The following is a 16,280-nucleotide window of genomic DNA, read 5'->3' as shown; positions in this document are numbered from 1 at the left end:
AATCTTAATTCAAGAATTATAATCGACGAGTAGAAAAAAATAATAGAAATGTCTTGCATGCAGATGGTAGCCAAACACTTTGTCATAAAAGTCGAGATGGGTGTTGATTTATAGGTTTTAGGGAGTGCCGATTTCGAAAATGATGACCATTTTGGAATCCAAAATGGCGGCCATGCACTGTGTCATAAAAGTCGTCATGGATGTCGTTTTATACGTTTTAGGGGGCCCCAATTTTGAAAATGATGACCATTTTGGAATCCAAAATGGCGGCCATGCACTATGCCATAAAAGTCGTCAGGGGTGTCGTTTTATAGGTTTTAGGAGGCGCAGATTTCAAAAATGATGACCATTTTGGATTCCAAGATGGCGGCCATGCACTATGTCATAAAAGTCGTCATGGGTGTCGTTTTATAGGTTTTAGGGGGCCCCGATTTAGAAAATGATGACCATTTTGAAATCCAAAATGGCGGCCATGCACTATGTAATAAAAGTCGTCATGGGTGTCGTTTTATAGGTTTTGGGTTTTGGGGGGCGCAGATTTAGAAAATGATGACCATTTTGGATTCCAAAATGGTGGCCACGCACTATGTCATAAAAGTCGTCATGGGTGTCGTTTTATAGGTTTTAAGGGGCGCAGATTTCGAAAACGATGACCAATTTGGATTCCAAGATGGCGGCCATGTACTATGTCATAAAAGTCGTCATGGATGTCGTTTTATAGGTTTTAGGGGGCCCCGCTTTCGAAAATGATGACCATTTTGGAATCCAGAATGGCGGCCATGCACTATGTCATAAAAGTCGTCATGGGTGTCGTTTTATAGGTTTTGGGGGGCGCAGATTTCGAAAACGATAACCATTTTCGATTCCAAAATGGCGGCCATGCACTATGTCATAAAAGTCGTCATGGATGTCGTTTTATGGGTTTTAGGGGGCCCCGATTTAGAAAATGATAACCATTTTGAAATCCAAAATGGCGGCCATGCACTATGTCATAAAAGTCGTCATGGGTGTCGTTTTATAGGTTTTGGGGGGCGCAGATTTCGAAAACGATAACCATTTTCGATTCCAAAATGGCGGCCATGCACTATGTCATAAAAGTCGTCATGGATGTCGTTTTATAGGTTTTAGGGGGCCCCGATTTAGAAAATGATGACCATTTTGAAATCCAAAATGGAGGCCATGCACTATGTCATAAAAGTCGTCATGGGTGTCGTTTTATAGGTTTTAGGGGGCGCAGATTTCGAAAACGATGACCATTTTGGATTCCAAGATGGCGGCCATGCACTATGTCATAAAAGTCGTCATGGATGTCGTTTTATAGGTTTTAGGGGACGCAGATTTCGAAAATGATGGCCATTTTGGAATCCAAAATGGCGGCCACGCACTATGTCATAAAAGTTGTCATGGGTGTCGTTTTATAGGTTTTAGGGGGCCCTGATTTCGAAAACGATGACCATTTTGGATTCCAAGATGGCGGCCATGCACTATGTCATAAAAGTCGTCATGGATGTCGTTTTATAGGTTTTAGGGGACGCAGATTTCGAAAATGATGGCCATTTTGGAATCCAAAATGGCGGCCACGCACTATGTCATAAAAGTTGTCATGGGTGTCGTTTTATAGGTTTTAGGGCGCCCTGATTTCGAAAATGATGACCATTTTGGAATCCAAAATGGCGGCCATGCAGTATGTCATTAAAGTCGTCATGGCTGTCGTTTTATAGGTTTTAGGGAGCGCAGATTTCGAAAATAATAACTATTTTGGAATCCAAGATGGCGGCCATGCACTATGTTAAAAGTCGACATGGATGTCGTTTTGTTGGTCATGGTCATCATTTTCGAAATCTGCTCTTCCTAACACCTATAAATCAACATCTATGACGGCTTATATGACAACGTGCACGGCAGACATCTTGGAATCCAAAATGGTCATCATTTTCGAATTCTGCACTCCCTAAAACCTATAAAACGATATCCATGACGACTTTTATGACAAAGTGCACGGCACACATCTTGGATTCCAAACTGGTCATCATTTTCGAAATCGGCACTTCCTAAAACCTATAAAATGATATTCATGACGACTTTTATGACAAAATACGTAGCGGCCATCTTGGATTATAAAATGATCATCGTTTTCGAATTCTGCACTCCCTAAAACATATAAATCGACATCCGTGACGACGCAAGTTATCTTTATTTTCAGATCTAACAAATTGCTACAGAATACAAAGGACAAAAAAAGAAGCGAGGAGCTAATGAAACAAGCAAAAATACAGATGATTCCTCGACGCAATAGGATGCTTCTTAAATTGTGTCCAGATTTTTTTGTCATAAAAGTTTTTATTTTTCACGTATTACTCTCACAAGTTCCGTGACATTTCGACCTTGTAATTTTTTAAGTAAATGTTTTTGTTTATCTGTGAGGATCTCACTAGAATAATATAATCAAGGTATGTTTATATTTGATGATTGATATAGTAACGCAAAAAAAAAAATATTTGTGTCTTATATTCCTGCCGAAGACTTTTATTTTTCCTTTTCCTTCTACACAAGTTTGGTCAAGTAATAAGAATTTAGGGCTCTCAATTTTATTTTGACTTCTACAACAGTAAAGCTACGAGGCCATGTTTGGTATCGTTTTCGTATAAATTCGCAGTACCAAATTTAGTTATGGTATCACATTGACACCATTCCAAAGTAAAAACATATAAAATTACTTTCTTTTAAACTCCTCTTCACGCTTAAACTGCTGAACAGTTTTAATTTAAATTTAGTACACATAATATATTTTGAGTCCCGAGACAGGACATAACAAGTTATCTCAAAAATCATCCTTCAAAGGTGTGAAATGAGGTGTAGGGAGGAATTCAGAATTGACTTCTTGAAGTTAATACTGTTTAAGTTTAGGTTTGAAGTCATGTTTTTTTTATCATTTTTAACTAAATCAAAGATGTAGACCATCCCAAATTTAATATAAATCGGTTCAGCGGTTATTGATTTCCCGTACAAATTTCCACGCCACTTTTCACACCTTCAAAAGATGATTTTGGTTATAAGATCTATCCTATGTCCTGTTCCGGGACGCAAACTATTTCTATACCAAATTTCAACGAAATCGGTTCAGCGGTTAAGCGTCAAGAGGAGTTTAAAAAAAACCGACCAAGTGCGAGTCGGACTCGCGTATTAAGGGTTCCGTACATTAAGTCCGACTCACGCTTGACTGCACATTTCTAATAGGTTTTCCTGTCATCTATAGGTAAAGAACTATTTTGTGTATTCAGACAGACAGACATACAGACGCACGAGTGATCCTATAAGGATTCCGTTTTTTGCTTTTGAGGTACGGAACCCTAAAAAGATTTTTTTAATTTTGTGGAATGGTTTCAATGTGATACCTTAAATGGATTCAGCAACCCAGTTTTATACGAAAACGATACCATACACGACCTAGCACCTTCACTGATGTAGATATATCAAGATAAAATTGAGAGCTCTAAATAAACTTTCAAGAGCGGATATCTCAAAAACTATTCAACATATCGAAAAAATTGACTGAATAAACTTGTAACAAATTAAATTAACTTTCATTTTGTATAAGTGGCCATGTCGCTAAGATGCATAGTTTCCGAGATATAATCGAAAAACCGGAAAATGGGACATTCAAAGCCCCCTCTCTTCCCCCCGCTCAAGGGCTACGGCCGGGGACTTTTGATATGTTCACCTCCTAACTTGTCCAAACCAAGTTACAGAGTCAAAAATTGTGTTCCGAGCATTTCCCTCTACAACATTTTTTGAGCATTCGTTGGCTGACCTAAGTAGCTAATTGCATTTCTTTAAAAACTTTTCTGTAAAAGGTTGACGGGTGTTGGGTGTTTACATGGTTTTGGTCGATTATTATCATTTGCATCGCCCATGATGACTTACTAGAATTACTTACGAGCACACGAGACACTAATAGTAGTTTGACAAACCTTGGTTTTCAAGAGGTATTTTATATTGACATTTGCTGTCACAAATTTGCTGTCAGATTTAGTCGCAAACCGCACGCAAAGTGCACACAAATGTGTCGACACCTTGTTACGGAAAAGTGTAGACACGGCGACGACACTTTGTTTCGAAACAATTCTAGACACATTGTGTGGACTCTGTTACGACACATCTGACATTTAGTTACCACTTTGATGATTCTGCGACTGGAATGGTTATATGGGCGCTGTATGTATTCTAACTATTCTTTGAATGAATGATGCTTTTATTCGAAACACACATACACAACAACACTAAATAAAATAGGCTTAAATCTTAGCCCAGGCTAATTCTAAGCTTTACCCACTACAAAAAATAAAGGGGACGTACTTAAGTCTTAAAGATTAGTTAAAGAAACAAGAGAGAATATCGTAAATATTTTAATCAATACTTTGATTATCTTAAGTTACAACTATAATAACACTAAACAGATAGCATAGAGTATAAATATGCGTACAGTACATTTTGAGTGTATTTAAAACTACGTATTAATCCTCTCGACTCATCTTCGTTTACGTGCACACACCACGTACAGCTGATCTGTAAAATAACATATAATAATTAAAGATACGTAAAATTAAATGGCGTATTCATAAACGCAAAGCAAGTCTCAATTTCTTGTATTTTTAGAATAGTTGCATTTGCCCCATAGCACAGAATAAATGTGACGTTATCTATGAAAAGGGACCTTATTCTCGACGGCGCTTACGCCATTATTAACTATGCTCCAATATAAATACAATGCCGCGCGACGCTGTGCGTAAGCGCCATCGACAATAAGGTCCCTTTTCATAGACAATGCCCCAAATAATAGTACTAGGTACAGAAGACTCAGTCTGTAACAAAACGGGTCTGTTACGATCAGCACAGATATGGCCGCTAGGTGCCGACAGCGCCACGCGCGGCTTATGGCTTTCCCCATAATTGGGGTGGAACGGATGTACTTTTAGCTACCTGTAGCAAAGTGACGAAATCGCGGAGTGAGCCACGCCTGCCCATAGTTGTAATTGCCCTTGCACAGGAGCAAGTTACGAGTATAATAACTATAAAATAATATGTGACTTTTCACGGGAAAAGGTACCTTACGACGGTCGGCGCTTACATCACGTAGCACCACATTCGTCGTTAATACGACGCTCCAATAGTCTATTAGTTATTCTGTGCCAATACCTCACCTGACCTTACGCTATTACCTATATTAAATAATACATTATCTAATTAAATTAGTTAATATTATTATTAAATAGCGTAGGGTCAGGTGGGGTAAATAATAAAACACGGGTGAAAATAAGAGTACGTTTTTAACACTCAAATACTTATTCTATTTTATTACTAAGTATCCCATTTAAAAAGAAGCCTTGTACGTAGACATTTTTTAAATGGAATAGGAATGAAATACAGTAAGTTTTTGAGTGTTAAAAACGTAGTCTTATTTTTATCCGTGTTTTATATTTACCCCACCTGACCCTAATTTTAAGTGCCAACCGCCATAAGGTACCTTTGTCCGTGGAATGTCACAGATTTATCTATTTTATACCGGGTATAATTGACAGGTCAAGCCAGGCAGAACGACAGGACGTATGATCCACTTAATACAGTGGATAGTTTTTGAATCCTAGTTTGATCTTAGTTTTTAGGGTTCCGTACCCAAAGGGTAAAACGGGACCCTATTACTAAGACTCTGCTGTCCGTCCGTCTGTCATCAGGCTGTATCTCACGAACCGTGATAGCTAGACAGTTGAGATTTTCACAGATGTATTTCTGATGCCGCTATAACAACAAATACTAAAAACAGAATAAAATAAAGATTTAAGTGGGGCTCCCATACAACAAACGTGATTTTTGACCAAAGTTAAGCAACGTCGGGCGTGGTCAGTACTTGGATGGGTGACCATTTTTATAGATAATGGCACCAGCGAACTGATATACATGGAAGTATTCTGTCCGCTCAGTTATGACCCAACGTAAACTATTCGATTGTAGGCGGTGCTTACAAACTATTCGATTCGCAACTTCAGTTCGTCCGAGATGACAGTCAGTGACGGATGGCTAAATTGATTTATAAAAACAACGTTTTTTTGTAATTAAAAATGTCTTCATGTGTCGTGAAGTGGTGCAGAAGTTATTTTAGTTCATACCAGATAACTTCAGTAAAATTTGGAATAAACATGACGATTTGTTTTCAATACTACCGTGCTAAGCTAAAACGTAACAACTGCATACGACTTTCATAACAACATACGACTTTTTAAATTGCGAGGATAATAGGGATGGTGTTATGCCAAATGAAGTAGACTATTTTATTACTTTTGCTTGGTTTAGGTATTTTCTATATAATTATAAATGTAGTAATGAATTCTTTCTTACAGATTTGTATTTTCCTTTTTTATTTCATGAGATGGAGCTGTAAAAAAACTACCTAATTATTTCAAATTAATAATCAAATTTGATATTATCATTTTACATTACTTTCCATTCAGATTCCCACAAGATGATATTCGCAGAGAACTATGGAAAAAAGCTGTCCAACTAGAGAGACATGAAATTAAGTGGATACCTGGAAAGATATCTAGAATATGTTCTATTCATGAGATATAACTCGTGAGATAATCATACCCGGTTTCCTATATGTAGATACACTTCCACTGAATTAATTTAACAAATACACACATTATCTGAAAATGTTGGTCATTCGAATCCACCCTCTACCGTCACATATATGTAGGTTCTCTCTCAAGCCATTTCCGTCAGTAGAAAAGAGCGGCAAATTTAGAAAATGTAAGCGCGCGAACGGGTGTGGTCCGATACAAAATTTTAATTTTGCACCTTTTTCTACTGACAAACTTGCTTGACCTGCTATATACATATAAAATATTTCCATTGGAACTGAAAGTGGGGATTTATTGTGACTCCGCCTATTCAAATATTTTTGACCCGATTCGTGTACCCATGTAAATTTTGCAGGCTGTTTAGCCAGTCCGAATTCTAAGATCAAGTTTACCATACATTTACAATGGCGTACTTGATCTTAGAAAAACGGACAGACTATACCTGAACGTGACTTCGCACTGCCATACAAATTGATAATAAAATATACAAAATACTTATTATAGCGGAATACATTTATACAACAATATATATAAATGTATTTACTTACGTTGAGTTAGTCTGTCATTTCATAACAACATTTTAACTAGTTATCTTTTAATCTGCATTAAATTATTATACGTGAATTATTTGACTGGTTCTTCAATGTATGGCATAAACCTATCCCTGTCCAAGTCATATTCTAATCAAATATGAACCGCAAACTCTCAGCGGCCAGTACGTACAGCAAGAAGGTTATTAGCGGATTAATGTCGCTGATTGGTAGTTATTGACATTATATGCATTTCATCTACACTTAGCTATGTACCATTAGTGTAATAAAGATGACTATCATTTTGTTTACCAGCTTTGATTACAGGCTCTGTAAACGCGTCGTCTTACTTAAATGTAGGCGTAATTTTGTATGTGTGCTAATTTGGCCCGAGAATTTGAACGGTAATGTTCCTAAAGGCGGTTTCCATACTAAATATATGCGTTCACTGAATGGCACGGAACTTCGTGTGCGAGTCCGACTCGCACTTGGCCGGTTTTTATTATTTTTTAATTCAATAACGAGTTTGATTTACACTTACCACCATCTTTGCACTGGTTGGGTTTCGCTTGAGCTTTCATGTTGGTTGGCATCAATAGCACGCTCCCGTCCTGTATGAACAATAACATAAAATGTAGGTAATTGTACCACACTCATCATCATCATCATCTCAGCCATACGTCCACTGCTGAACATAGGCCTCCCCCTTGGACCTCCATCAGTACCGGTTGGAAGCGACCCACACTACTACATTATAATTATTTTAATTCGTTTGTAATGAGCGTTCCGACTGTACTTCTAGCGACCTTCGCCAAGGAGGAATTTTGGCGGAAGGGTGTCAAGTTTAGGCGGTTTCGCGGCCGGCTCCCTGACACTGCGGGGTTGCGTAATGCTTCGCAACCAGTGATTTGTAGTGTTTAGTTTTAAATAGTAGATTGTTAACCAAGGGTGGAAAGTGATCCATTTCACCCGAGATATTTTGGCGCTCGAACGAAGAGAGAGCGCCAATAGTTCGAGGGTGAGATGGTTACTTTTACCCGAGTTAAACACTCTACTTTTCATTTCGACTATGAGGAAAGTCAAACCCGAGAAATGTAGGTTGATTATTTGTAATTTTATCATTACATTGCATTCATTCATTCAGTTTTATTTTTTTTAAGGCGCGTATACTTTAATGCCGTTTCAGATACATCCCAATTTAAGATCGGATTGTCTATGGTTTTCGATTTTTTTTCGATCAAAATGTAAACAGCGCTATTGCTCGAAGTAAAAATTACTTTCCACCCCAGGTTGGGAAATTAAATTTTCCACCCGGCTATCAGCCTATGAAAGGTGAACTTTCCGAACAGGAGAGATGAAAATATATTTTTTATAATATGCTAGTTTTAAGGTATTTATGTATGGGCCACTAGTTGGCTGAAATAAAAATATTCATTCATTCATTACTCTTTTAATTACTCGTTCGGTATCTATAGGTTATCTGGAACAGATCCCTCTTAGGGATAAGTTCGCCCTTGTATTATATTTATGTTCTATCTCACCAGTCGGCAACCTTTTAGCAGCCAAGGCCCACATAGCAGTTAACGAAGTGGACGCGTGGCAGTGCAGGTACAGAGGCGTACAAAAGTGCATGGATAGATGTCGACCGTAATGCCTTAATATTATAGCTCCTCTACACGATGGGCCAGCGCCGGCCACTCCAAGGGACGCAGCCATGCGGTAGAATGAGGCAGCAATATCACTTGCTCCCTCTAACGCATACATGCGTCCCTTGAAGTGGCCGGCGTTGGCCCAACGTGTAGAGGAGCTATTACGGTTGAAACATCTCCATGCACTTTTGAATGCCAGTGTACCTTTCTTTCTCTCTTCCGTACAATAGTGTTACTTAAGTAGGTACTTACTTATTACTATAGATCTCATCACAGGGTGACATCCCATTTAAAAAAAACCGATCAAGTGCTAGTCGGACTCGCGTTCCAAGGGTTCCGTACATTACCCAATAAATAACAATGTATTTTTTTATGTGGAACTTGAATGAAATGTCTTTAAAAACCCGTAGGGGTTGGATCAAAAACTAAGTAATTAAGTCCGACTCACGCTTGACTGCACATTTCTAATAGGTTTTCCTGTCATCTATATTCTATTAGGGAAAGAACTATTTTATGTATTTTTTTCAAAATTTTAGACCTAGTAGTTTCGGGGATAAAGGGGTGGTCGCACAGACAGACGCATAAGTGATCATATAATAGTACCGTTTTTAGGGCTCCGTACCAAGAAGGTACAAAAGGAACCCTTGTTTACCTATTCAGGTACGGAACCCTAAAATTAGATTTAAAAAATACTCCTTTGCATGGGCGCCGGCAGCGGGGTGCAAGGGGGTGCACTTGCACCCCCCTGGCAGAAAAGAAAACACGTAGGAAAAAATACAAAATATTTTTTTTTTACCTGACTGCGCCAGCATTATTGTTATTGTTTGAATAAAATTGCATATTAAGTATTTGTTAATAACATTGACACGTACTTAAAATGACGGCATCGAGTGCTTCTATTCCATTACCATACGACGGACTCCAGCGGGCATTTTCGTGGCATGTCAGAATGTAAGGTTCGCAAATTAATCAATTCACTTTCGAATATTAAATTTGTACTAAGTATTTGGTAGCTAGTATTTATAATGTGAAATTCCAAATATCATAGCAACTATAACTGCGTTATTTGTTTTTTAAGTGACCACTTCAGTGGGCTATCAGTCATCACTTCAAAGAGTATTTACACATTAAAGAAGAACAAAGAAGATAAATGACAACGGGTAACTAATTTAACTAGCTATGTTACACTAACTATGTTACAAATACTAGGTACTAAACTCTACTACAACGTAATACTCGTTAGTTAAGATTTTTTTGTAAACCTTACCTTGCCCTCAAACTGCCCCCTATAGTCCGACGTATGTCCATTACACATATGTACCTCCCTGAAAGTAATCCTGGCGGCGCCCATGCTCCTTTGTTAAGTTGTTACCTTTAATCTGATGATCCTCCTGGCCATTGTTCTAGGTTCTCCCTTCACGATAGATTGCACTTTCACCCGCTTGTATTGTGACCCAGCTGTAAGATATTCGCTAGTTAATTTTATCTACCCAACAACACAACAACAACATTCAACAACAACAATACAACACACAACAACAAGATTCTCTTTGGATCGCTGACACAATAAATAATAGTACTACGTACAAGACCAACTCTGACAAAACGCGTCTATTACGATCAGGACAGATATGGCCGCTAGGTGGCGACATCGACAGTGCCACGCGCGGCTTATGGCTAGCCACGAAAATTGGGGTGGAACGGATGTACTTTTAGCTACCTGTAGCAAAGCGACGAAATCGCGGAGTGAGCTACGCCTGTCGCTGAGCCAAAATAGTTAGTTATAGTTCGTTTTTTTTAGCATTAGAAATTAGGTAAACAATCTTGATGTGTCTTTTAATTGAAAAACACATTTTAAAAATAAGTTACGGCAAATATGTAACAATTATGAATCTAATACGATCATTTATATTCTTCTGCTTTCATAAGTAATAGTTTTTGAATTTTAAAAAGCGTTTTCCAATTAAAAGACATGTCAAGATCGCTTACCTTCTTGCAAGTTCTTTCTAATGCTAAAAAAAAACGAACTATAGTTATGTTATGACTTACGCGTGTCGATCGACGTCAACGAAGATAGGGCTACTGGTCTGATGACAGGCGCAGGCGCATCTTCTGCGGGCTCCTGGCAAAATAAAAGATAAACTTTATTTCAAGCTTGTTGCTATTATAGTTTGTAGTAGAGATGCAACGGATAGTTGTTTGGCCGGATACCGGGTACCGTATATTCGGCCTGACCATCGGCCATTTAATATTTTTGTTTTTTAAGGCGCTAGAGCCCTTAAAAAATGGCCAAAATGGCCTCATTGACTATGCCGCAATGAGAGGCGTATTAGTATTCAAAACTGATATCAATTAGCCAAAAAAGCAAAACGGTCCGACACAGATAATTTCATAATCATTTAGATTTCCCAATTTGGTTACGATTGGTTAAGTTTTGGAGGAGAAAACAGTCTTATCGCTAAAAAGCGATCTCTTCCAGACTACCTTTAACCAACTTTTTTTTTCCTTTTTTTGTGTACTTATGGATTATGGTAAAAATTCGCATTCATGATATTAGTAGGGATCTTACTAACATTAATTGTCATAATATGAATTCGCATAACAGATTTGACATAAAATAATTGTTCATAACATTAAACAGGCATAATAATAAAAAAGCATAACACTTATTGCGCATAATAATGACTCCGCATAATTTAAATATGCATAACATTATTAACTATAACTGTAACTGTCATAAAATGAATTAGGATAATTTTATAATGTAAATGGATCAGGACGAAACCAACTTAACCAACTCGGTTAGGTTAGGTTCAGAAGGCCTTAGCCTTCGATGTTAGGTTTTTTTTTATAACAGCCCGATAATATTATAGATATATTCACATCCTGATTATCTCCTCAGATGTATTATATAAATAAAATAATATATACAATCAAAATTACATTTGTCAATACCTCTAACTGGTAAATAGAACTTATACCTATAAATCGGTAGGATAGAAAAAAACCATCCAAACTAAACTTTAATTTAAATTGGCTGCAATTGCCTCCAAATACCGCTTTATGGTGACATAACAATCTGTTACCTTCCTTTTATATTTATACCATTTAATAATTATGCAAAGTAGCGTTATGCTTATTACATTTATACTAAGTCATTGTTATGACAATAAACGTTATGCGCATTAACATTATGCGTACTCAGTTATGCGAAATAATGTTATGCGATTTAAAAGTTATGCGTAATCTGTCTTATGCCAATTTGAATTAGGAGTATTACGTTATGCGAATTAATATAGACCCGATCTTACCTCATCATTAGCTACACCATTACACTGATCTTCAGTAACATGATCTAAAGTATCCTCTAGTTTCTCTACGTCCAGTGCGTTATCTGTTTGACTGTCATCTGTTGGCGGAATATCTGTGTGTTGGCTTGTGTGCGTGCATGTTGGGGTCCTGAACAATGCATTTTGAAAAAAATTACACATTCTGGGCCAAAAACCCTACTGTCGGGTACACTGCTCGTAGCGACTACGCGCTGCATACGGCGAAATCGTGGCTACGCGCTACGAGCGTACCCGTAGCACATAGTGGCAATGAAATGGCTGCCGACCACTATTTCAGAAATTAAAAATATTACCTTTAGCATGTATGTATATTAAAAAAACATGTTTACTTGTAAAAAAGCGTCCCGATTTGTTTAAAATGAGATCTGAATTCTTCTCAAACCAGAGAACTCAATATCAAAATCTTCTACACCAACCTCGATGCAACTTAGATATATATAAGAAGAATGCGTACAATATGTGCATAGTTCTATACAACAACTGGCCCAACAGTATAAAGCTACTAAACGCTATGGAATACAAGAAAAAAATAACTAGTTTTTTGTTAGAGCACTGTTTCTATAGCATGAAGGAATATTTAGAATATAATTTACATTAAAGTAAAAAACGAACTACAAGGGTGGTATTCCACCTATCCAATTTTTATTGTCCAATGTGTATTGCGTCTCACATTTTGCTTAATGACAGAGTGAGACATTGGACAGGTGGAATGTGGAATAACACCTTTAGTTAAAAACTTACTTTAGTTGTTGTAAAATGTCCTTCAGATGACAATTTTGTTCAGCTTTCAACTCGTTGCTACGTTTCAATTCTAGCACCAATTCCTGTGGAATAAGGTTTAAAATGAATTAGCAACGATTCAGAATGTAAACAAACAAGATGGCTGCCATTCACGATCAACATTGCACAGATAAAACATAGATGACACGCCATTTTGGAATTATTCGAACACAATGTTGCTAGCCCGCGATTTTTCAAATTTGCCGCCTTTTTCTACTAACAAGATTTGCTTAACCGATTATAGTCAGACCAAGAAAATAAAACGTGTTATTTTAAACGTCAAACTTCTATGAAATTATGACGTAAAATAACACTTACACTGCGTGGGCTATCAAATCCGCTGCAGACTTTTCTTGGTCTGACTCTACCTATTGTTCTCCGCCCTGGGGTGATTTAGAGCGACTTCAGCGAGGTTATAAAAGACTGCGGGGCTAATGTGACCATTGCCTGAAAAAGACAACTTACCCGTAAAATATCATTTGTCTCATTAGAAACACTAGTTTGGGGTGTAGATTTCTTATTTGTTTCCCTTTTCTCGTTCTTGGGGCTATCTCGAGCGAGGATCTCAGCGAGGTTATATAGGACGGAGCGGGGTGATGGCGCACGCGGGGCTACTGCGACTTCGGATTCAGGCTTGCTGTATTCCTCGATCTGTAAAATTAATTTGAAATAAAGTACCTATATCAAAATGATTATGATTATTACGAAAGGATAGTAAATATTTAATTACGTTAAGTTACGTACGTTATGTAATAAAACAGTGAATAGAGTGTAAATTTAGCCACTGTAAAGGACCCCGCAGCAAATATAATTATAGGTACTTGATTATTTCTGAAAGTATACTTCTGAGAGAATTGTGCCCATACAAAAAAATAATCAGGAGAGCCTCATACTAAAATTTCGTGAGATTTAACTGAAACTTTTTCCCTATGTTTGCTGCGGGGTCCTTTGCTATTTTAATTTGCGTTCAACTATTACCTAACGCAATTTTCGTTGATTTTTCGATTTTGACGCTTAATTCGGTATTACCAAAGAGAATTTGAAATAGAGAGTTACGGTCATGGTAAATTATAGCTACAGTACATTTACTTACCATCTTTTGACAGAAGATCAAACTGTTAGAACGCCATTTGACTTTAATCTTTATTCTTTCACTGATATATGTGTTAACTTATTAAATATTAATATTAACGCCATCTGCTCGACTATAGGTCAAAGGTATGGTGCAATCATTTCGAGCGATGGCGCCATAACCGCGAGTAGATGGCGTTCTAACAGTTTTAATCTTCTGCCGAAAGATGGCAGTAAATGTACTGTAGCTATAATTTACCATGACAGTAACTCTCTATTTAAAATTCTCTTTGGTAATACCAAATTAAGCGTCAAATTCTAAAAATCAACGAAAATTGCGTTAGGTAATATTTGAACGCCCCCGGAGTCATTATGCATCCTAACCAAAATATCACTCACAGTTTCGCATCCTAACCAAAATATCACATACAGTTTCGCATCGTAACCAAAGTATCACTCACAGTTTCGCATCCTAACCAAAATATCACTCACAGTTTTGCATCCTAACCAAAATATCACTCACAGTTTTGCATCCTAACCAAAATATCACTTACAGTTTCGCCGTCCGTCTCTGGTTGGTCTATGTCAGTTTCTGGGTCCGTCTGTCTGTCCCTGGGCGACATCCCGAGGAGTGTCCGCAGCTTCCTCTGTCTAAAACCATGCAGATCCCAGCTGGGATTCTTTGCATGGACCCTCGAGCGGATACGGGTCTTGAGGTCTTTCCATGTCTGTAATAGTGTAATAGAATAACTTATTATATTAATATATTATAATCTTATATATGCCTTATGTATGTCGGCGGCCGATCGTAAGATCAGGCAGATCGTAACGTTCCTGTGTAATGTTTTGACGATGTCACATTAAACCAATATATAGGTAGGATACCTATCCTAGAAAGAAAGAAAGTTTTCCGGCCAATCGTTGTCTATGGAAATATCGTTTTAGAAAGTACATGTGATAGGCCTCCTTTTTGTTTCGTATTTGTCTTTTGTAAAACCTATCTTGTGACCTATGTATGTGTGTGGTGGTCAAAAATGGTCATTTATTATTCTCGCTTGGATGCCTTGTGGCAACTTTATGATGGGATATCATGAAACTTACTTGACGCCCCGCCTTCATATTCCTAGCGGGGCCTATACTATTGAGATGACGGGTGATATTGATTGACCCAGGCGGGTACACTCTCACTTGGGTGCCCAGTGGCAACTTTAGGATGGGATATCATGAAAATTACTTGACGCCACGCCTTCATACTCCTAGCGGGGCCTATACTGTTGAGGTGACGGGTGTTTTGACCCAGGCGTATATGTTCTCGCTTGGGTGCCTTGTGGCAACTTTAGGATGGGATATCATGAAACTTACTTGGTACCACGCCTTCATACTCCTAGCGGGGCCTATACTGTTGAGGTGACGGGTGTTTTGACCCAGGCGTATATGTTCTCGCTTGGGTGCCTTGTGGCAACTTTAGGATGGGATATCATGAAAATTACTTGACGCCACGCCTTCATACTCCTAGCGGGGCCTATACTGTTGAGGTGACGGGTGTTTTGACCCAGGCGTATATGTTCTCGCTTGGGTGCCTTGTGGCAACTTTAGGATGGGATATCATGAAACCTACTTGGTACCACGCCTTCATACTTCTAGCGATGCCTATACTGTTGAGATGACGGGTGATTTTGACCCAGGCGGCTACATTCTCTTTTGGGTGCCCAGTGGCAACACTTGGATGTGATATCATGAAGTCTGAGAGGGCACTTATTTGAAGATTTGAACTGCGTCTGAAATAATATTTATTAGTTATACACAGACCAATTCGAACGTACATTTGACTTCAAAACGATATCTAAATGATGTCAGTTACTATCATTCATGCGTTCATTTCGCTCGGTCTTGCCCGTACCAGGGCTCGGAAACCGCTCTCATTTGTCAAACCGATTTCGTTCATTCGCCCGGGAACGAAATGGATTTCGTTTCCGTCTGCGGTTACCGGTTAAAGAACTGTTCTTTTGTGATAACGGTTTATGCCATATACGTTCTCAAGGAAAGAAATTAACCGGTTAAATTAAAAATATGGAAGCGAGACAGAACGAACGTAAGTATTGCTATCGTCTTCACGTATGACAACGAGTTTAACCGAGAGTCTCCGAAAGCCAAGAGTAACCGGTATTATATCGTTCCCTTCGAACCCTAAAGTTCCGTCCCCTCTTCTTACCGGTTAGGAGAGCGAATGTAATTTGTTAGTTCGCGTTCCATCAATTAACCGAT

The 16,280-nt window shown here is 38.2% G+C and overlaps 1 protein-coding gene across 1 annotated transcript; it reads right to left on the bottom strand.

The window, feature by feature from the left end:
* Window positions 1-4,390: 4,390 nt before the first annotated feature.
* LOC134675208 (uncharacterized) lies at window positions 4,391-15,798 on the bottom strand. Its single transcript, XM_063533418.1, has 9 exons — window positions 15,634-15,798; window positions 14,570-14,743; window positions 13,410-13,595; window positions 12,906-12,988; window positions 12,126-12,273; window positions 10,864-10,936; window positions 10,187-10,272; window positions 7,707-7,776; window positions 4,391-4,566 (listed from the first exon to the last, which is right to left on the bottom strand). The coding sequence occupies exons 1-9, from the start codon at window positions 15,751-15,753 to the stop codon at window positions 4,529-4,531; spliced, it is 978 nt and encodes a 325-aa protein (XP_063389488.1). The 5' UTR covers window positions 15,754-15,798; the 3' UTR covers window positions 4,391-4,528.
* Between the last annotated feature and the right edge of the window lie 482 nt (window positions 15,799-16,280).

The sequence above is a fragment of the Cydia fagiglandana genome, chromosome 21, assembly GCF_963556715.1.
Source record: "Cydia fagiglandana chromosome 21, ilCydFagi1.1, whole genome shotgun sequence".
Taxonomy (NCBI): Eukaryota; Metazoa; Arthropoda; class Insecta; order Lepidoptera; family Tortricidae; genus Cydia; species Cydia fagiglandana.
The sequence above is the reverse complement of the archived record's forward strand: the minus strand, read 5'-3'. Positions and strand labels throughout refer to the sequence as shown.